Below are 24,207 nucleotides of genomic sequence, written 5' to 3' on the forward strand. Positions count from 1 at the left end.
TTTGGCTGGGATGGTGATGTGATTCAGCGTGGATGTACTGGCCTGTATGAGTCTCTTTCCTATAGACTGTGAATTGTAGATAACCATCTGGTTGGCAAAGAATCACGAGGTCTAGAAAGGCTAACTGCTTATTTACTTTTACTTCTAGGGTGAACTGGATCCTTGGATGAAGTGCATTAATTTTTGAGAGAAACTGTTGTAGTTCTTCTGAGGTGCCCTTCCATATTGCAAAAATGTTGTCCACATATCTGAACCAAATGTTAGGTCTGGGTGTAATAATGTCAAAGATACGCTGTTCGAAATGCTCCATGAAGTAGTTGGCAATAGCAGGAGATATTGGATTACCCATTGCTGTCCCTTCGATTTGTTGGTATAACTGGTTTTTGAAGGAAAAATAACCAGACTTTATTACAAATTCAAATAATTTGACAATGTCTTCTTGGTGTAGTAATTCTATGCTGTCCGCCAACGGAACATTCGTAAATAGTGTAACAACATCTAGACTAATCATAATCTTCGAATCGTCTAGATGCAGATCGGAAATTTTATTTCTGAAGTCCACAGAATTTTTTATATATGTAGCAGTTCTTCTAGTTGAAGAAGTGAGTAAATTTGTCAGAAATTTTGATATTTTGTAAGTGGGACAACCTATATAGTCTACAACCGGTCTTAATGGAATTCCTGGCTTATGTACTTTTGGAAGATCATATAGTCTCGGTGGGCGCCCGAAGGAGGTCTTTAGTGTTTTCTTTTTATCTTCATCCCATATCGATATTTTTTCTATAAGGGCATTAAGCTTTTTTATTTGACTAAAGGTAGTGCTACATACACAGACCAGATTTTGCATCTTTTGTTTGAAATTACTTTTTCCCATTCCATTGCATTCATTTGCAATCTTTATCACTTGCCAAATTCTCATAAAATACTCTGGCCTCTTTGGATCTGATCTGATTTTCTAGAACTATCCAAATAGCAATATCATTTCTCCGAGGACTTGAATGTTTACAACTCATACTATGTATGTTTTTGCATAATTTGATGTGACCAGTCCACGTTCTGGGCAGAAATCAAGCAGGTACTTAGCATTATTGTTAGTTCCATACTTCTCTTCAAATATTTTCAAACATTTCTAATTGCTCAGAATTGATTGCCTGTTCTGCTGTTAAGGTTTTTAACAAGAACTAGCTTTGTGGCTTTTTTGGTCTTATTGGAATACTACCGATTATGTATGATGACATGATACTACTCAAATACTTCTACTTTCTCTATTTCTTTTTCATTGATGTTGCCTTGCTTCAGTTTATGAGATCTATGGTCGTCATCATCAAATTCCTAATATATACCCTAAAAGGGTGTACAGGATATGATAGTACTACATGAAAAATTACATCATTACTAACTTCCTATATACAATTTTTCTCCAAATTAATCTGTTACTTGTCAAGACTCCAACATTATCAAATCTTATATTTCTATCTTCTAAGGCACTTTTTACTGTATCAATCCACCTATATCGTGGTCTTCCTCTGGGTCTTTTTCCTGCCAACCTGGCAATGAACACTTGTTTTGTTAATCTATCCTCTCCTATTCTGTTTAAGTGACCATACCACCTGAGATTAGCTCTGCTAACGTATTCCTAGATGCTGACAACGTCAAGCTCTTTCCAAATATCCTTGTTTTTAATATGATATTGCCATTGGTGCCATCTGTTCATGCCCCTAATCTTTTTCACGACTATCATATCTGCAGACTCTAGTCTTTGGTCAAGTTAACTTCTGACCCAGCTCTCAGATCCATAAGTTAAAATTGGCTTGAATACTGTCTTGTATACAGTTAATTTAGCGTTTGGCTAATTTCTCTCTTATTCCATATAAATTTATTCAGTTGACTTCCTACCATACCAGCTTTGTTGATTCTGTTGTCTATTTCCATATTTAATTTACCATCTTCACTAAAAATCGTGGTTAAGTAGCTGAAATGTTTTACTTGTTCTGTAGGTTTTTCGTTCATAATGCAGTTGATATTTTAATGTTTCTGCCTATTTTCATTGTCTTTGTCTTTTTAATGCTGACCTTCATACCATATCTATTACAACAGTTATTCACTTTAGTCAGGGAATCTTGCAGACTTGTAGCGGATTTATTTAGAAGTATAACATCATCTGCATAAAGCAAAGAGCTGAGATTAACATCTCCAATTTTGATATCAGGTTTAATACCACTTTCCTTCATAATGTGATCCATATAGATAATGAATAACAGATGGGATAATGTAAATCCTTGTCTGAGAGCAGATTTAACATTAAACCACCTTTCTTTAATTCTAACTGCTGACTTAAAACTCAAATAAAGACTAAATATTACTTCATACGATGCCCCATTGACACCATATAACTGTAGTGTTTTGAATAGCTTCTCTCTTTGCACCGTGTCATATGCCTTTTCTAGATCTACAAAACTTAAATACAGATCGCTTGGAAAGGCTTATGTGTTTGTTGCACATGTTGAATTGGATTTTAACGGTATTGATGCGAACACTGATTGTTAAGAAAATAACTATTTATTAACTGAAAAGCTAATATTTCGCTAGTATTGTATCCAGCATCTTCAGAGTACACAAACAAAGTTTGTTACAAATGTGAGATAACCACAATCCGGTGTAACAGTGGGGCTAGTATAAGTAATTGCAGCGTGCAACACAAGACTAAAGTCCTAATAAGGCTCCATCTAAGTTAAAAAAAAAAAAAAAAAAAAAAACAGTAGTCCAAATAGTAGTCTTTGAAAGTTTTGAAAAATAGTAGTCCAAATTTTGAAAAAAAAATCAAAAATCAGCTAACGCTTTTTTATTCCCGTATACGGGAGTAGGCGAGGACATTTAGCCCTATCTAACTTTTGGAGACTGAGTGGGCAGTTTAATCTCCACTGGTACCCAATCAGAGATAGATGGCCCAACGCTATCACTAATTAAGCGGTATGCAGTGAAGAGAGATGGCTCAAATGTGCCGCCATCTCGTGGTCCCTAACCCTAGCACAATATATTTAATGTCTGAAATAATGTGGGTTCTACGGTCGATTTTCTTGAGTTTACAGGACGAAAAACCCGAGTTTCCGGGAGGAAAAACCTGCTTGCCCATGCCAGAGATTGACTAACTTGGGAACTGGTCGAAAAAAGGCTTTTTTGAAAAAAAAATAATAAAAATAAATAAATATTAATTTTGATCTTAGGATGACTGTCTCCCAAATCTTTGGTAGTTTTATATAGCCATACTTGTTAAAGTTTAAAGTATGTTTTAAGGCTGTTGATTCCAGGAACAACTTCTCACTTGTAGAAGCTTCTGTGCAGTACTTGTGTATTTTTACAATTGATTCTGGGGTATCCAAAGCATGGTCTGCCAGACCCGACTTGCCATAGCGAAAGTGCCGGATATATTTTTTGTGTTCACTAAGGCAGATGTCCGCAGTTCTTCCTGTCTCTCCGTAGTAGGCTCGATGACATGAACAGGGCACTTCATAGACTCCTGGATGTGATAAAGGAGTGAATCTGTCCTTAGGTGAATGGATGAGAGTTGCCAATTTCACATAAGGTTTAAATACGGTGCGCAGTTAGTTTGTTAAGCACCCTAGATATCTTTTCAGATGTGCCTTTAATGTATGGGATGGTGATAGTTTTGTTGTAGTCTTCTGTGGTAGATATTGGGTGGTGGGTAGATTTTTATATTTTTATTTTATTTTATTTTTTTTTAAAAACTTTGGACTACTATTTTTCAAAACTTTAGACCACTTTTTTTTTTTTTTTTTTTAACTTTGATGGTGCCTTATTAGGACTTTGCATGCTGCAATTACTTATACTAGCCCCACTGTTATACCGGATTGTGGTTGTCTCGCATTTGTAACAAACTTTGTTTGTGTGCTCTGAAGATGCTGGATATAATGCCAGTGAAATATTAGCTTTTAAGTTAATAAATAGTTATTTTCTTATCAATCTGTGTTCGCATCAATATCATTAAATACAGATCTTTGTTATATTCCCATGATTTCTCAACTATCTGTCGTAAATTGAAAATCTGATCCTGACAGCCTTATTTGGCCTGAATCAAGCTTGTTCTTCACCAAGCTTCTCTTTCACAATCCTTCTCAACAATTTCTCAAGTATACTTGCATATATCTTACCAGGAACACTCAGTAGAGAGATACCTCTGTAATTCTCACATTAAGTTTTATTTCCCTTCCTGACTGCATGCCTGGTCAGTGTTTTTTACCACTGTGCTGTCATCACTGCTTGTTTCATTTAGCAATTTTTCGAAGTAATTACTCCATACTTCAAGGATATCTTTTTTCTCCTGTTTTCATGTCACCTTTATCATATCTAATTCCTTTTGCAGCACTCAATTTTCTCCTGCTATCTCCAACTTCTTTATGGAACATTTTGAAAAACGTTTCTTTGACAACATTTCTCCCAGACCTACTCATTGGTTCAGATATGTCGATGACATTTTTGCTATTTGGAATGGCTCTTCTGATGAACTTCAACAGTTTCTCACTAAGTTCAATGTACTTCATCCAAGAGTCCAGTTTACCCTTGAAATAGAATCAAATAAGCAGTTAGCCTTTTTAGATCTTCTAATTCTTTGCCAACCAGATGGTAACCTTCATTTCTCAGTCTATAGAAAGAAGACTCATACTGGCCATTGTATCCATGCTGAATCTCATCACCATCCCAGTCAAAAGGCAGGAACTATTAAAACACTGGTTCATCGGGCCATCTCCTTTTGTTCTTCAGACGATCTCTTACAGAATGAACTGCAATATATTATTTCTTCCTTTCTATCTAATGGATACAAGAATTCCTTCATCAAAAGAGCTTTGAGTAGTTTTAATGTCTTCCTCTTCAAATACAGAAGAAATAACCCTCATTCCTATCCCTTATGTACACGACACTAGTGAACGTATAGCAAAAGTTTTAAAACCACTGAATATTTTTGTTGCCTTTCGACCGGTCAGAAAAATCTCCACCTTTCTCACTTCTCCTAAGGACAAACTTCCACATCTTAATTATCCAGGTGTCTACTGGATTCCTTACTCTTGTGGATTATCTTATTTCAGACAAACTGGAAGATCTGCCTCTATTCGACTAGAAGAACTCCATTCTTATATTGAATACTTTAAACCTGAAAAGTCCGGACTTGCAGAACATGCCATCTTCACTAGACATAGAGTTCATTGGAGAAAGACAAGAGTCCTTCCCAAAAGTCGGTTCCTCATGGAATGCCTTTATAATGAAACATGTGAAACTTTACTTCATTCTCCTGACTTAAACAAATCCAATGGCTTACATCTATCCCCTTTATAGGAGATAGTACTTTATAAATCAGCTAATCTTTCCTAACTTTTTATTGTATATATAGTTTTATTTTATTTTATTTTATTTTATTTTTTTTTTAGGAAATTTTATTGACCTTTTTAGTTATCTTACACTGGCTACTTAGGTGGCATTTTTTGGAATTGTCAGTTATTGTTTAATTTGAGCTTAACATGTACTGAAGATGCCTGTGACGCACAGGTGAAAATTACGCTATTAAAAAATCTTTTTACTTGAGATTTTCCATCATTAATTTTGTTCCAACATAAAAATGTGCACTAATTCACATGGAGAGAAGAGGCAAGGAATAAGAAAAGTCTCATTGACTATGTTATTGTTGATAGTGATGTTTTCTCCCTAGTGCAGGACACCAGAGTGTACAGAGGATTTGAAATTGGAAGTGATCACTCACCATTTAGTCTTCAGCAGGATAAAATTGAATTTCATATTGAAAAGAAGAACTTGTAAGAAAGTTTTAAAGCGAATAAAAGTTGAGCAGCTTTCAGATGTGAACTGTAGACTAAAATACACAAATATTATTCAAGAAAAAATAAACTAGCTAAACAAAGTCATGGGAGGACTTTGGTAAGAACATAGAAAATAAATATCAAGAAGGTGGCAAGATATTGTGGAGGTTGTCGAAGAAGCTCAGAAATGGATGAAAGAGTGCTGCAAAAAGAATTAGAGATGATAAAGGTGACATGAAAACAGGAGAAAAAGATATCCTTGAAGTATGGAGTAATTACTTCGAAAAATTGCTAAATGAAACCAGAAGTGATGACAGCACAGTGGTAAAAAACACTGACCAGGCATGCAGTCAGGAATACATATCCATACTTGAAGTAGAAAAAGCCATCAAAGGCTTGAAATGTGGAAAGGCAATAGGAGTAGATGATATTCTACCAGAAATGCTCAAGTATGGAGGTATAAAAATCTTACAGTGGCAACACCGCATAGTTCAGAATGCCTGGACAGAGGGACGAATTCCAGATGATTGGAGTAGAGCTCTCATAGTACCCATATATAAAAAGGGAAATAAAACTTAATCTGAGAATTACAGAGGTATCTCTCTACTGAGTGTTCTGGTAAGATATATGCAAGTATACTTGAGAAATTGTTGAGAAGGATTGTGGAAGAGAAGCTTGGTGAAGAACAAGCTGGATTTTGGCCGAATAAGGCTGTCAGGATCAGATTTTCACTTTACGACAGATAGTTGAGAAATCATGGGAATATAACAAAGATCTGTATTTAACGGTATTGATGCGAACACAGATTGATAACAAAATAACTATTTATTAACTTAAAAGCTAATATTTCGCTGGTATTATATGCAGCATCTTCAGAGCACACAAACAAAGTTTGTTACAAATGCGAGACAACCACAATCCGGTGTAACAGTGGGGCTAGTATAAGTAATTGCAGTGTGCGAAGTCCTAATAAGGTGCCATCTAAATTTAAAAAAAAAAAAAAAAAAAAAAAAGTTGTCCAAAGTTTTGAAAAAATAGTAGTCTTTGAAAGTTTTGAAAAAATAGTAGTCCGAAGTTTTGAAATAAAAATAAAATAAAAATAAAAAACAATTCCCCCCCTACCCCCAATATCTACCACAGAAGACTACAACAAAACTATCACCATCCCATCCATTAAAGGCACATCTGAAAAGATATCTAGGGTGCTTAACAAACCAACCGGGCACCGTATTTAAACCTTATGTGAAATTGGCAACTCTCATCCGTTCAGATTCACTCCTTTATCACATCCAGGAGTCTATGAAGTGCCCTGTTCATGTCATCGAGCCTACTACTGAGAGACAGGAAGAACTGTGGACATCTGCCTCAGTGAACACAAAAAATATATCTGGCACTTTCGCTATGGCAAGTCGGGTCTGGCAGACCATGCTTTGAATACCCCAGGATCAATTGTAAAAATAAACAAGTACTGCACAGAAGCCTCTACAAGTCAGAGAGGTTATTCCTGGAATCAACAGAAGCCTTAAAACATACTTTAAACTTTAACAAGTATGGCTGTATAAATCTACCAAAGATTTGGGAGACTGTCATCCTGAGACCAAATGAATATTTATTTATTTTATTTTTTTCAAAACTTTCAAGGACTACTTTTTTTTTTTTTCCCCTCAACATAGATGATTCTGTATTAGGACTTTAGTCTTGTGTTGCACGCTTCAATTACTTATACTAGCCCCACTGTTACACCGAATTGTGGTTGTCTCGCATTTGTAACAAATGTTGTGTGCTCTGAAGTTGCTGGATATAATACCTGCGAAATATTAGCCTTTTAAGTTAATAAATAGTTATTTTCTTATCAATCTGTGTTCGATTCAATACCGTTTAAATCAAGTTCATTGTTATTTATAATAATGTAATGTAATGTACATTTTATTATATAGTACTATTACAATATTCTATATTCCTGGTATGCAACCCTTCAGGTTGCATACCAGGAAGTGAAAAAGCTAATTTGAATTGTGTGAATCATATTTTAAATGTATGCTCTTAGCATAGTGGTTGTTGAATGAATAAAAGTAATTGTACTTTCACAAAATGGTTAATGTTTTATTTCTACTAACAATTGCACATGTAATGGCCAAGTGACTTATAGGTCTTTATTCGTAATGCCCGGCCGTTATAAATAATGACTGAAGTGGTATGCAACCTGATAAATATTGATTAATTTATTAAATTGACCAGACATATAATAAAATTAGTTTAATCCTTTATCCAAGTGTGAGCAAACAAGGTTTGCGCCTGAAGTATCTTCAGGACTAGGGTAAAGTGATACAACACCAGGGCAACTCGTTGCAAAGGTGGAGAAAGCTACCAACACTCCTAACTCAGTATCTCCTATAATGCAAAACACATCTCCTTGCGGATATGTCTAATGTTATGCATTAAAGGAAGGGCCACTACCCAGACTAGTTTCGACCTTTATTGAGGTCTCTTCAGTGGGAGCCAGGCCCTAGTGGAAATACCAGGCAGAAGCATTAGCAGGTCATCTCTACCTATAGGAGTTGCCAAATGGTGTGCCACCCTTTTTTTTAATAAATTACTCTGGATTTAGAGAAAGATGTTGAAACTTTATTTTTTCACTTGGTTAGAGTATAATAAAATTAGTTTAATCCTTTATCCAAGTGTGAGCAAACAGGGTTTGCGCCTGAAGTATCTTCAGGACTAGAGTAAAGTGATACAACACCAGGGCAACTCGTTGCAAAGGTGGAGAAAGCTACCAACACTCCTAACTCAGTATCTCCTATAATGCAAAACACATCTCCTTGCGGATATGTCTAATGTTATGCATTAAAGGAAGGGCCACTACCCAGACTAGTTTCGACCTTTATTGAGGTCTCTTCAGTGGGAGCCAGGCCCTAGTGGAAATACCAGGCAGAAGCATTAGCAGGTCATCTCTACCTATAGGAGTTGCCAAATGGTGTGCCACCCTTTTTTTTATAAATTACTCTGGATTTAGAGAAAGATGTTGAAAGTTTATTTTTTCACTTGGTTAGAGTATAATAAAATTAGTTTAATCCTTTATCCAAGTGTGAGCAAACAAGGTTTGCGCCTGAAGTATCTTCAGGACTAGGGTAAAGTGATACAACACCAGGGCAACTCGTTGCAAAGGTGGAGAAAGCTACCAACACTCCTAACTCAGTATCTCCTATAATGCAAAACACATCTCCTTGCGGATATGTCTAATGTTATGCATTAAAGGAAGGGCCACTACCCAGACTAGTTTCGACCTTTATTGAGGTCTCTTCAGTGGGAGCCAGGCCCTAGTGGAAATACCAGGCAGAAGCATTAGCAGGTCATCTCTACCTATAGGAGTTGCCAAATGGTGTGCCACCCTTTTTTTTAATAAATTACTCTGGATTTAGAGAAAGATGTTGAAAGTTTATTTTTTCACTTGGTTAGAGTATAATAAAATTAGTTTAATCCTTTATCCAAGTGTGAGCAAACAGGGTTTGCGCCTGAAGTATCTTCAGGACTAGAGTAAAGTGATACAACACCAGGGCAACTCGTTGCAAAGGTGGAGAAAGCTACCAACACTCCTAACTCAGTATCTCCTATAATGCAAAACACATCTCCTTGCGGATATGTCTAATGTTATGCATTAAAGGAAGGGCCACTACCCAGACTAGTTTCGACCTTTATTGAGGTCTCTTCAGTGGGAGCCAGGCCCTAGTGGAAATACCAGGCAGAAGCATTAGCAGGTCATCTCTACCTATAGGAGTTGCCAAATGGTGTGCCACCCTTTTTTTTAATAAATTACTCTGGATTTAGAGAAAGATGTTGAAAGTTTATTTTTTCACTTGGTTAGAGTATAATAAAATTAGTTTAATCCTTTATCCAAGTGTGAGCAAACAGGGTTTGCGCCTGAAGTATCTTCAGGACTAGAGTAAAGTGATACAACACCAGGGCAACTCGTTGCAAAGGTGGAGAAAGCTACCAACACTCCTAACTCAGTATCTCCTATAATGCAAAACACATCTCCTTGCGGATATGTCTAATGTTATGCATTAAAGGAAGGGCCACTACCCAGACTAGTTTCGACCTTTATTGAGGTCTCTTCAGTGGGAGCCAGGCCCTAGTGGAAATACCAGGCAGAAGCATTAGCAGGTCATCTCTACCTATAGGAGTTGCCAAATGGTGTGCCACCCTTTTTTTTAATAAATTACTCTGGATTTAGAGAAAGATGTTGAAAGTTTATTTTTTCACTTGGTTAGAGTATAATAAAATTAGTTTAATCCTTTATCCAAGTGTGAGCAAACAGGGTTTGCGCCTGAAGTATCTTCAGGACTAGGGTAAAGTGATACAACACCAGGGCAACTCGTTGCAAAGGTGGAGAAAGCTACCAACACTCCTAACTCAGTATCTCCTATAATGCAAAACACATCTCCTTGCGGATATGTCTAATGTTATGCATTAAAGGAAGGGCCACTACCCAGACTAGTTTCGACCTTTATTGAGGTCTCTTCAGCGGGAGCCAGGCCCTAGTGGAAATACCAAGCAGAAGCATTAGCAGGTCATCTCTACCTATAGGAGTTGCCAAATGGTGTGCCACCCTTTTTTTTAATAAATTACTCTGGATTTAGAGAAAGATGTTGAAAGTTTATTTTTTCACTTGGTTAGAGTATAATAAAATTAGTTTAATCCTTTATCCAAGTGTGAGCAAACAGGGTTTGCGCCTGAAGTATCTTCAGGACTAGAGTAAAGTGATACAACACCAGGGCAACTCGTTGCAAAGGTGGAGAAAGCTACCAACACTCCTAACTCAGTATCTCCTATAATGCAAAACACATCTCCTTGCGGATATGTCTAATGTTATGCATTAAAGGAAGGGCCACTACCCAGACTAGTTTCGACCTTTATTGAGGTCTCTTCAGTGGGAGCCAGGCCCTAGTGGAAATACCAGGCAGAAGCATTAGCAGGTCATCTCTACCTATAGGAGTTGCCAAATGGTGTGCCACCCTTTTTTTTATAAATTACTCTGGATTTAGAGAAAGATGTTGAAAGTTTATTTTTTCACTTGGTTAGAGTATAATAAAATTAGTTTAATCCTTTATCCAAGTGTGAGCAAACAAGGTTTGCGCCTGAAGTATCTTCAGGACTAGGGTAAAGTGATACAACACCAGGGCAACTCGTTGCAAAGGTGGAGAAAGCTACCAACACTCCTAACTCAGTATCTCCTATAATGCAAAACACATCTCCTTGCGGATATGTCTAATGTTATGCATTAAAGGAAGGGCCACTACCCAGACTAGTTTCGACCTTTATTGAGGTCTCTTCAGTGGGAGCCAGGCCCTAGTGGAAATACCAGGCAGAAGCATTAGCAGGTCATCTCTACCTATAGGAGTTGCCAAATGGTGTGCCACCCTTTTTTTTAATAAATTACTCTGGATTTAGAGAAAGATGTTGAAAGTTTATTTTTTCACTTGGTTAGAGTATAATAAAATTAGTTTAATCCTTTATCCAAGTGTGAGCAAACAGGGTTTGCGCCTGAAGTATCTTCAGGACTAGAGTAAAGTGATACAACACCAGGGCAACTCGTTGCAAAGGTGGAGAAAGCTACCAACACTCCTAACTCAGTATCTCCTATAATGCAAAACACATCTCCTTGCGGATATGTCTAATGTTATGCATTAAAGGAAGGGCCACTACCCAGACTAGTTTCGACCTTTATTGAGGTCTCTTCACTGGGAGCCAGGTAGCTTTCTCCACCTTTGCAACGAGTTGCCCTGGTGTTGTATCACTTTACCCTAGTCCTGAAGATACTTCAGGCGCAAACTTTGTTTGCTCACACTTGGATAAAGGATTAAACTAATTTTATTATACTCTAACCAAGTGAAAAAATAAACTTTCATGACCAGACATAATAAATAAAACTACTTTCCCTTTGGGCAATTTGATTTAAAAAAAAAAAAAACTACATTTTTATTCATTAAGAATTTGACCAGACGTTATGAATAAAGCTACATTACCTTTGGGCAATTTGATTTCAAAAAAACAACAACAAAAAAAAACTCCTAACCTAAATTACGATCATCTCCCTTGTATTTATGTTTCATACTTAATTCTCTTTTCCATGTGGTTTCTGCTGCCATGGCCAGTAGTGATATGGACATCATGCATTTATCTGATGAATATTTTTTCAGTGTGAACTTAATTTTTAATCAAATTGCCATATGCATATTACAATACTCGTATATGACGTTTATATGTTATGGGCCAAGTCATTTTGGTTTTTGACTCTCACTTTTTCTATCATTGTCAAAAACACTGATTTTGTAAAAATGTGAGTGACCTTTGATACAGCATGTGCACTGGAGGAAGCAGTGCTGTTATTCATGGCCTGCTACACAACAGCAGTAGCACCTTTATTCACTTGTGAATAAAGACATCATTATCACTTTGCCCGACCAGATGATAGCAGTATTCATATTGACCCATCAGTGTGATAAATTATCATAAACAATGTGAAATTTATTACAGTGTCTGATTTTGTTTGTCATTATTCATAATGGCCAGTCATTATAAATAATGCCTGTATTAATCATTTAGTCCATAACATATATACATATGAAATATCAGACCAGTTGAGTTGATGAATGAAATAAATTTAAAAAAAAAAAAGGTGCAGTATTAATTATTTCATATTTATTGTTTAGATCCAGTATGCATTCCACGAGCTTCCAGTTGAATCTCATGTTTCTCTCAGAGATTCTTTAATAGATCATATTGGCCATGTGACACAAGGTGCAGCATCTGTTATTGTGACACAGGTATGCATATTTGCATATAATTTAGGAATATTTTTTCATTTAATTTACCTGTTTCATCTTTAGTGATTTCATATTCCTGAGTTATGAATGTAGTGTGTGTGTGTGTGTCTGTGTGTACATCATGTATATTAAGTGGAGGATCTCCATGAAGTTGGAAGACTCATCGCAGGAGACCCACACTAACCATTATTCACTCAATACCTATCATACTTCTCTTTAAAATGATTTAAGGTCAGGGCACTTACAATTACCTCTTGCAATCTATTCTGGTCATTCATTATTCTCCAAACAAAAAAATCTAGTCTGTGCACCTTTACTAACCACACTCTTAGACACCTTCCAGGGTTGATCCCCTCCCCTCCCTCTCTCTACTCATTATGTATTTAAAAATTTTTTTTTTGTGTTAATCTTATATAACTCCTTTAGTAACTTATAAGTCAGTTTCTATGATCAAGTCTCCACTTTTCATCACTACAACTAGATTTTGCAATCTACATATATTCAATCTATCCTCATGTAAGGAGCATTCTACAGACCTGTCAGCATGTCTGTAGAATGCGGAAGGCTTATATGAAGGCCTATAGCAAATAAATTCTGTGTAGGCTGGTGTCAAGAGCAAAATAATATTGATATCCTTCTTAAAGAGCTGGAGATAGTTCATGGGAAGCCTTCATGGAGAAGGCTGTTTCACAGAACAGACATAGATGGAATAAAAGATGACAAATTCACTGAGCACAGTTTAACTGTAAAAGGTTGTTGGGAAGCTGTTCTTCATATTCCTGTAGGTTTTGCAGAAATGGGGGCATAATGAATGTTAATTCTGCTGGAGTGCCTATGGAAATATCTGTAGAAGAGAGACTGTGGAAACTGACAATCTATGAGCCTGTGGCTGAAGTGAGTCTGTGAGAGCGGATTCATCAGTCATCTGAACCACTCTCTTCTGAACCTCATTTTTTAGATAGATTTTTTTTAGAATTTTTAGATATGCCTTAGGTCCACTAGAGCAGTATTCCAAGATTGGCAGATTTGAGATTTGTACAGAGGAAGCAACTGGACAGAAGAGAAGTAATATTTTGAATGCAAAGCAACAATGCCAAGATTTTAGAAGCTGAAAATACTATAGAAGTGATGTGATGTGTATTGGCAGGAAAGTCTAGGAGCAAGAGTTAGTCTAAGAAGAGATATACTATCTCTTCTCACAGATATACCATCCACCAACTCTCCATTCTAGAGCATAATGGTTTTTCAGTTGTGGACCCAGTAGCAATTGCTGATATGCTCAGGCAGATTTTTGCTAAAACATTAGCAATATCATCTTATTCCCCGTATCGTATTCCTGATTGCATGCCCATTGAGTGTTTTTTATCATTGTGCTGTCACTGCTTGTTTCATTTAAATTTTTCGAAGTAATTACTCCATACATCAAGGATATCTTTTTCTCCAATTTTCATGTCACCATTATCATTTCTGTTTCCTTTTACAGCATTTTTTTCTCCATTTGAGCTTTTCAACAGCCTTCAGAATATTTTGCCATCTATCTGATATTTATTTTCTATGTTCTTACCCAAGTTTACATGATTTTGTTTAGCTAGTTTTACACAGTGTAGTTTTAGCTTTCTTACATTTGTCTCTGTATACTCTAAGAGCACAAGTTGACTTATTCACCAGGAACTTTCGATATGCTTATTCTTCTATTCCTTCACAGTCTCTTTAACTTCCTGTCTCCACCATGGAGTTGTGATTTTCTATCCTTGCAGACAACTGCAACACATTCCTCTCTGACAGAATCCATCAATGTTTTCTTTAGGGCTTGTCACTGAATCTCCAACATGAATCTCTTCTCAAACTCTTTCTTTTTTTTTTTTTTTTAAATGATGTTTGTGTATTATAGTCTACAGTTCACATCTGAGAGCTGCTCAACTTTTATTCGCTGTTAATCTTTCTTATATGTTCTTTTCAGTATGAAATTCAATTTTATCCTGCTCAAAACTAAATGGTGATTACTTCCAATTTCAAATTCTCTGTACACTCTGGTGTCCTGCACCAGGGAGAGATTTGTGCACATTTTTATGTTGGAACATTGTGTTAGTAATAACCAGTCCATGTCCTGAGCATAAATCCAACAGGTATTTGCCATTATTATTAGCTTTGCTCTTTTCTCCAAATTTTCCCAATATATTTTTGTATATCTGACAATCATTTCCTACTCTGCTATTTAGATCTCCAACAATGACAAACTTTTCCTTTGTCGTTGTTCATTTGCTTTCTCTAAAGCCTTGAACTTGAAGATTTGCTTTCTCTAAAGCCTTGAACTTGAAGATTTGCTTTCTCTAAAGCCTTGAACTTGATGATTTGCATTCTCTAAAGCCTTGAAGATCTTGAACTCTGCCAGTGTTGAGTTGGGATGTGGTTCATCATTTGTTCCAGTAGCTGACTTTTCGCTGTTCACCCTGGTTCCCTGGTGAAAACAACGGGGTTTTCTTGTTTAACTGGGTGGCACCTCAGTTGGCATGAAATTCTGTCATGTTGTACCATCATTTTACATTATGGTTTAAGCCAGTAAGAATACAATTTGGTTGGCTAAATCCCAAATTGCCAGCCCATCCTTGTTCATTCAGTATCCAGGTTTATACTTTACAGGGTGCATCATGAGAAGGTGTTATGTCGTGACATTTCTTTATTTTATGCTTTATTGTGCTCGCCTACTTATATCACATATCTTAAATTATCACTGTGTAGTATTATCACTTTAACTATATATTTCTATGGTCTATACACGCTCAAATATCAGAACATTGTACTCTCTCATTTACAGTAAAATCTATCCACACAATTGGCCTTTTCTTAGAATGATTAAGTATATTAAATAATTAACAAAGGGTAGACTTCTGAATGGAGTCCGATCCTCAGCAATAACGGTCTGGAGTTGCCTCCTAATCATGTTCTGGCAATATTTATTTGATCAAGCTGTGCCAGCCAGATCCCTAGGTTAGAAATTCATCATAACCAAGGAATAGCCTTCAGAAAATATACTAAGGCTAATCAATCTGTTAATTATTCTTTATCTCAATTTTATTTATCTCTCTTAAAATACTTTAGTTTGCAGTCGTGGTCTCTGTCATATAATTCTTTTTCGCTCAGATTCAGATATTAGCAAGCGGTGCATTGGATTCAATTCAAGGCACAAAACAGGTTAAGATATTCGAGATACATTTATTAAATTCCTAAGATCATGCATTTACAAGAATATACTCAAATTCACACAACATATCTAATCATAGGTTAATTTCACATCACAAAGTTTTGTTTGCATCTTCTAAATATCCTTACTAGTCTACACATACTCTCAAGACAATCACATCGGTAACTTTATAGATCATTACTCATAACAATTCAAACTACAATTCATTCAATTAATTACTTGAGAAATAGCCCTAAGACTTAAAAGACTGCTATCCAATATTCGCTAAAGTCCGTTTCCTACAAGTATAGAGTTCTGAAACATAACATTTCTTTTCTTCTATATTACAATATTCCTCTCTTTCTGAACAAAGAATTACAAAGCTGTATAACTGAGAGGAGACCTCCACATAGCCTTTAAAGGAATGCGGAGAACCGACCAGGGCTTCTGACCTAATGTCCAATCCTCACCTTCTCGTGGTGCACCCTGTTGGGTATCTACTTGGATACTGAACGGACGAGGATGGGCTGGCAATTTGGGATTTAGCCGACCAAATTGTATTCTTATTGGTTAAACCAAAATATAGAATGATGGTACAACATGACAAAATTTCATCCCGGCTGGGGCGTTGCCCGGTTAAACAAGGCCCCCGTTCTTTTCGCCAGGGAACCAGGGCGAACAGCGAAAAGTCAGCTACTGGAACAAATCTGAAAACAAACCCCAACTCAACATCACCAGAGTTAAAGATCGGTACTATCAACGTAAGAAGCCTGAATGGCAAAGAAATGGAGCTAGCTGAGAAATTAGATAAGTGCCAGATCGACATAATAGGGGTGACTGAAACAAAAAAGACCAAAACTGGTGAGATCTTTCTGAGCAATAAATACAAAATGTTATATTAAGGCAATGACAATCAAGGAAAAGAAGGAGTAGCCATAGTATTCAACACAAAATAGGATGCTAATCTTCTTGAATGGCAGTCAGTCTCAAGTAGAGTAATGTGGGCAAATATGAGAATAGGGAACTGGACAATGAGACTTATTTGTGCCTATGGTCCCACAGAAGGTTCTACTAAGGTAGAAGTGGAGGAATTTTTTGAGGCTTTAGAAAAAGCAACTGACACAATGAAAAATGAAAAGTTGGTCCTTGTTGGGGATCTAAATAGCAGAGTAGGAAATGATGGTGAGACATACAAAAATATTTTGGGAAAATTTGGAGAAAAGAGCAAAGCTAATAATAATGGCAAATATCTGTTGGATTTCTGCTCAGGACATGGACTGGTTATTACTAACACCATGTTCCAACATAAAAATGTGCACAAATTCACATGGAGAGAAGAGGCTAGGAATAAGAAAAGTCTCATTGACTATGTTATTGTTGATAGTGATGTTTTCTCCCTGGTGCAGGACACCAGAGTGTACAGAGGATTTGAAATTGGAAGTGATCACTATTTAGTCTTGAGCAGGATAAAATTGAATTTCATATTGAAAAGAATAACATGTAACAAAGTTTTAAAGCGAATAAAAGTTCAGCAGCTCTCAGATGTGAGCTGTAGACTAAAATACACAAAGATTATTGAAGGAAAAATGAAAGAGTTTGAGAACAGGAATCAAACCTTGGAGATTCAGTGGCAAACTCTGAAGAAAACATTGATTGATTCTGCCAGAGAGGCATGTGGTGAGGTTGTTTGTAAGGATAAAAAAATCAGAACTCCTTGGTGGACACAGGAGGTTAAAGAGGCAGTGAAGGAAAAGAAGAAAGCATACCAAAAGTTCCTGTCAAATAAGTCAGCTTGTGCTCTTAGAGAATATAGAGACAAATGCAAGAATGCTAAACACTCTGTAAAACTAGCTAAACAAAAGTCATGGGAGGACTTTGGCAAGAATATAGAAAATAAATATCAAGAAGGTGGCAAAATATTCTGGAGGTTGTTGAAGAAGCTTAAGAATGGAGGAAAGAGTGCTATAAAAGGAATTAGAGATGATAAAGGTGACATGAAAACGGGAGAAAAAGATATCCTTGAAGTATGGAGTAATTACTTTGAAAAACTGCTAAATGAAACACGCAGTGATAACAGCACAGTGGTAAAAAACACTGACCAGGCATGCAGTCAGGAATACATATCCATACTTGAAGTAGAAAAAGCCATCAAAGGCTTGAAATGTGGAAAGGCAGCAGGAGTAGATGATATTCAACCAGAAATGCTGAAGTATGGTGGTATAAGAGTCTTACAGCGGCTGCACTGCATAGTTCAGAATGCCTGGACAGAGGGACGAATTCCCGATGATTGGAGTAGAGCTCTCATAGTACCCATATATAAAAAGGGAAATAAAACTGCATGTGAGAATTACAGAGGTATTTCCCTACTAGTGTTCCTGGCAAGATCTATGCAAGTATACTTGAGAAACGGTTGAGAAGAATTGTGGAAGAAAAGCTTGGTGAAGAACAAGCTGGATTCAGGCCAAATAGAGGCAGTCAGGATCAGATCTTCACTTTACGACAAATAGTCGAGAAAGCATGGGAATATAACAAAGATCTGTATTTAAGTTTTGTCGATCTGGAAAAGGCATATGACAAGGTGCCAAGAGAGAAGCTATTCAATACACTGCAGTTATATGGTGTCAATGGGACATTATATCAAGCAATACTTAGTCTTTATTTGAGTTGTAAGTCAGCAGTTCGAATTGAAGGAAGTACAGGAAGATGGTTTAATGTTAAATCTGGTGTGAGACAAGGATGTACATTATCCCCTCTGTTATTCATTATCTATATGGATCACTTTATGAAGGAAAGTGGTATTAAACATGATATCAAAATTGGAGATGTTAATGTCAGCTCTTTGCTTTATGCGGATGATGTTATACTTCTAAATAAATCCGCTACAAGTCTGCAAGATTCTCTGGCTAAATTGAATAGCTCTTGTAATAGATATGGTATGAAGGTCAGCAATAAAAAGACAAAGACAATGAAAATAGAGAGAATCATAGAAAATGTCAACTGTGTTGTAAATGGAGAACCTGTGGAACAAATAAAACATTTAAGCTATTTAGGCACGATTTTTACTGAAGATGGTAAATTAAATATAGAAATAGACAACAGAATTAGCAAAGCTGGTATGGTGGGAAGTCAATTGAATAAATTCATATGGAATAAGAGAGAAATTAGTCGGAACACTAAATTAGCTGTATACAAGACAGTGTTCAAACCAGTTTTAACTTATGAATCTGAGAGCTGGGTCAGAAGTAAAACACTTGACCAAAGACTAGAGACTGCAGATATGAGAGTCCTGAGAAAGATTATAGGCGTGAACAGATGGTCAATGGCAGTATCATATTAAAAACGAGGATATTAGGAAAGAACTTGACATTGTCAGCATCCAGAAATGCGTTAGCAGAGCTAATCTCAGGTGGTATGGTCACTTAAACAGAATGGGCGAGGAAAGATTAGCAAAACAAGTGTTCTCTGCCAGGTTGACAGGAAAACGACCGAGAGGAAGACCAAGATATAGGTGGATTGATACTGTACAAAGTGCTTTAGACGATAGAAATATAAGATCCGATAATATTGGAGTGTTGACAAGTAACAGACTGATTTGGAGGAAAATTGTAGATAGGAAATTAATAATGATGTAATTTTTTTCATGTAGTACTATCATATCCTGTACACCCCTTGAGGGTTCATGGCATGAATTTGATGATGATGATATTTCTGGAAGTATAATCATTCTGTTATCTTATCCTTACATCGTCCCACGGAATGTCTTGTGTTCTTCTAGACGATTGTCTCACAGGCTAGGCTTGGACTTCATTGTTCTGTCTTTCTTTCCCATTGTGGACTAGAAACAGCATGGCTCGGACTGATCCACGTGGACGTATATGGCAGTCAGTTCCTTCAAGCTTACTCGGAATGCTGCCGATTATCTCCTCGTCGAATCCTTTCATATGACATCTCAAAAAAACGATGACAGTGAATAGCTACACACTATCGATAAGATCCCGAACTCGAACTCTCTCCGACTCCAAAAAAAAATCTCTAGTAGACTACAGACCTCAAGAAGAGAAAGCCCTCTCAAAAGGGGAGCAAACTCCTTAAATACCTTCTACCCTCGGCACCCTCTTTTTCACACGTGTCGTATATTCAATTCGTGTCTTCCTGGAGAACTCCGTGCACGTGCTGCATCTTCCGGGAAAATATATACCAGCTTTGCTGATTCTGTTGTCTGTTTCTATATTTAATTTACCATCTTCACTAAAAATCGTGCCTAAGTAGCTGAAATGTTTAACTTGTTCCACAGATTCTCCATTCACAACACAGTTGACATTTTCAATGATTCTGCATATTTTCATTGTCTTTGTCTTTTTATTGCTGACCTTCATACCATATCTATTACAACAGTTATTCAATTTAGTCAGAGAATCTTGCAGACTTGTAGCGGATTTATTTAGAAGTATAACATCATCTGCATAAAGCAAAGAGCTGACGTTAACGTCTCCAATTTTGATATCATATTTAATACCACTTTCCTTCATAATGTGATCCATATAGATAATGAATAACAGAGGGGATAATGTACATCCTTGTCTCACACCAGATTTAACATTAAACCATCTTCCTGTACTTCCTTCAATTCTAACTGCTGACTTACAACTAAAATAAAGACTAAGTATTGCTTGATATAATGTCCCATTGACACCATATGCCTGTAGTGTATTGAATAGCTTCTCTCTTGGCACCTTGTCATATGCCTTTTTCAAATCGACAAAACTTAAATACAGATCTTTGTTATATTCCCATGCCTTCTCGACTATTTGTTGTAAAGTGAAGTTCTGATCCTGAGCCTCTATTTGACCTGAATCCAGCTTGTTCTTCACCCAGCTTTTCTTCCACAATTCTTCTGAACCGTTTCTCAAGTATACTTGCATAGATCTTGCCAGGAACACTCGGTAGGGAAATACCTCTGTAATTCTCACATTCAGTTTTATTTCCCTTTTTATATATGGGTACTACGAGAGCTCTACTCCAATCATCGGGAATTCGTCCCTCTGTCCAGGCTTTCTGAACTATGCAGTGCAGCCACTGTAAGACTTTTATACCACCTTACTTCAGCATTTCTGGTCGAATACCATCTTCTCCTGCTGTCTTTCCACATTTCAAGCCTTTGATGGCTTTTTCTACTTCAAGTATGGATATGTATTCCTGACTGTATGCCTGTTGAGTATTTTTTAACACTGTGCTACCACTGCTTGTTTCATTTAGCAGTTTTTCAAAGGAATTACTCTATACTTCAAGGATATCTTTTTCTTCCGTTTTCATGTCACCTTTATCATTTCTAACTCCTTTTACAGCACTCTTTCCTCCATTCCTAAGCTTCTTCAACAACCTCCAAAATATTTTGCCACCTTCTTGATATTTATTTTCTATGTTCTTGCCAAAGTCCGCCCATGACTTTTGTTTAGCTAGTTTTACGCAGTGTTTAGCATTCTTGCATTTCTCTCTGTATTCTCTAAGAGCACAAGCTGACTTAGTTGCCAGGAACTTTTGATATGCTTTCTTCTTTTCCTTCACTGCCTCTTTAACTTCCTGTGTCCACCATGGAGTTATAATTTTTCTATTCTTGCAGACAACTTCACCACATGCCTCTCTAGCTGAATCAATCAGGGCTTTCTTCAAGGCTTGCCACTGAATCTCCAAGGTTTGATTCCTGTTCTCAAACTCTTTCATTTTTCCTTTAATAATCTTTGTGTATTTTAGTCTACAGTTCACATCTGAGAGCTGCTCAACTTTTATTCGCTTTAAAACTTTGTTACATGTTATTCTTTTCAATATGAAATTCAATTTTATCCTGCTCAAGACTAAATAGTGATCACTTCCAATTTCAAATCCTCTGTACACTCTGGTGTCCTGCACCAGGGAGAAAACATCACTATCAACAATAAAATAGTCAATGAGACTTTCCTTATTCCTTGCCTCTTCTCTCCATGTGAATTTGTGCATATTTTTATGTTGGAACATGGTGTTAGTAATAACCAGTCCATGTCCTGAGCAGAAATCCAACAGATATTTGCCATTATTATTTGCTTTCCTCTTTTCTCCAAAATTTTCCAAAATATTTTTGTATGTCTCACAATCATTTCCTGCTCTGCTATTTGGATCCCCAACAAGGACCAACTTTTCCTTTTTCATTGTGTCAAATGCTTTTTCTAAAGCCTCAAAAAATTCCTCCACTTCAACCTTAGTAGAACCTTCTGTCGGACATAGGCACAAATAAGTCTTATTGTCCAGTTCCCCATTCTCATATTTTCTCACATTACTCTACTTGAGACTGACTGCCATTCAAAAGATTTGCCTCGTATTTTGTGTTGAATACTATGGCTACTCCTTCTTTTCCTTGACTGTCATTGCCTGAATATAACATTTTGTATTTATTGCTCAGTAAGATCTCACCAGTTTTGGTCTTTTTTGTTTCAGTCACCCCTATTATGTCGATCTGGTACTTATCTAATTCCTTAGCTAGCTCCATTTCTTTGCCATTCAGGCTTCTTATGTTGATAGTACCGATCTTTAACTCTGGTGATGTTGAGTTTGGTTATGTTTTCAGATTTGTTTGCCTTTAAGTAATATTACATAAAATAGTACTAGCATATGATTCATTAAACAATTTGTATCTTTACCTATTCACAAGCATTTTCGTTGTTGTTTAGTTAAAACTTGTTGAATCCTGAATAAATTATTTCTTTAAGGAAATCTTTTCATTCAAGATCCAACAAAGGCGATGCTTGGACATTAGGAATATGGAAAATATGGAAAATCAATCAAAAGCCCTGATTGATTTTCCACATTCCTTTAAAGGCTATGTGGATGTCTCCTCTCAATTATACAGCTTTGACCCCTGACCCTTAAGCACCCTGATATTCTGGATGTCTGGAGTAAGTACTTTGAAAGATTACTAAATGAAACAAGTAATGTCAGCAAGATGGTAGAAAACTCCAGCAGGAATGCAGTCAGGTATACATATTCATACTTGAAGTAGGGAAAAAAGTCATCAAAAACCTGAAATGTGGAATGGTAGCTGGAGTAGATGAAATTTGCCCAGAAATACTCAAATATGGAGGTATAAAAGTCTTACAGTGGCTGCATTGCAAAATTCAGAAGGCTTGGTCAGAGGGTAGAATTCCTGATGATTGGAACAGAGCTCTCATATTACCCATCTATAAAAAGTAAAATAAAACTTAATGTGAGAATTATAGAGGTATTTCCCTATTGAGTATTCCTGGTATGATTTATGCAAGTATACTTGAGAAACGGCCATGAAAAATTGTGGAGTGGAATGTTGGTGAAGAGCAAGTGGGATTCAGGCCGAATAGAAGTTGTCAGGATCATATTTTTACTTTAAGACAAATCGTTGAGAAATTTTGTGAATATAACAAGGATTCGTAAGTTTTGTTGATCTGGAAAAGGCATATGACAAATTGCCAAGAGGAAAGCTTTTCAAAATGCTACAGTTATATGGTGTTAATGGGACGTTATATCAAGCAGTGCATAGTTTTTATTTAAACTGTAAGTCATCAGTTTGACAAGGAGGAGGAACAGGGAAGACTGTTTGAGGTAAAATCAGGTGTGCAACAAGGGTGCACTTTATCTCCACTGTTATTCATTATCTATGATCATATTTAGGAAAGTGGTATTAATTCTGATATGAAAATTGGTGATGTTAATCTTAGCTTTTTACTTTATGCAGATGATGTTATACTACTGAATAGATTACTTAGAAGTTTGCAAGATTCGCTGAATGAATTGAATAACTATTGTAATAAAATTGGTATGAAAATCAGCAATAAAAAGACAAAGACAGTGAAAATAGGCAGAAAAATTTAAAACATCAAATGTATCCTGAATGGAGAATCTATAGATCAAGTAAAACATTTCAGCTATTTAGGTGCAATTTTTAGTGAAGATGGAAAATTAAATTTGGAAATAGACAGCAGAATTAGCAAAACTGGTGATGGTAGGAAGTCAACTGGATCAATTTCTATTGAATAAGAGAGGGATTAGTGAAAATGATAAACTAGCTGTATAGAAGACAGTATTCTTTATGTTGGAGGTTTAATGGATTTTTTACAACACTCAAAAAGAATTAAATTAGAATTTAATACTTCCTATATTTCATCCTAGTCACTAGGACATCTACGGGAATTACAAAAACAATTAATGTAACATGCACACAAAAACTTACAATACTAAGCCCAACCACGTGGGTGACACTAAAGTCCTATCTAGGTGGAGTGCCCTCTAAGGGCGGTAGTAGGTGGCCTGGAATGTAGGGTGGGACCTCTGGTGATGAGTGTTTCCCAAATCTTCGGAAGCTTAATGCAACCGT

At 36.5% G+C, this 24,207-nt stretch overlaps 1 protein-coding gene across 1 annotated transcript in view; it reads left to right on the plus strand.

The window, feature by feature from the left end:
• The window catches only part of Tnpo-SR (transportin 3), a 605,621-nt gene that overhangs the window by 44,290 nt on the left and 537,124 nt on the right, over window positions 1–24,207 (plus strand). Inside the window, exon 3 of the mRNA XM_090405918.1 lies at window positions 12,536–12,649. Within this exon, the coding sequence (XP_090262044.1) occupies window positions 12,536–12,649 (114 nt within the window). The remainder of the gene's footprint in view (window positions 1–12,535; window positions 12,650–24,207) is intronic.

The sequence above is a fragment of the Typopeltis vanoorti genome, chromosome 16 (assembly GCF_054136105.1).
Source record: "Typopeltis vanoorti isolate ZY-2024b chromosome 16, IOZ_Tvanoo_1.0, whole genome shotgun sequence".
Taxonomy (NCBI): Eukaryota; Metazoa; Arthropoda; class Arachnida; order Uropygi; family Thelyphonidae; genus Typopeltis; species Typopeltis vanoorti.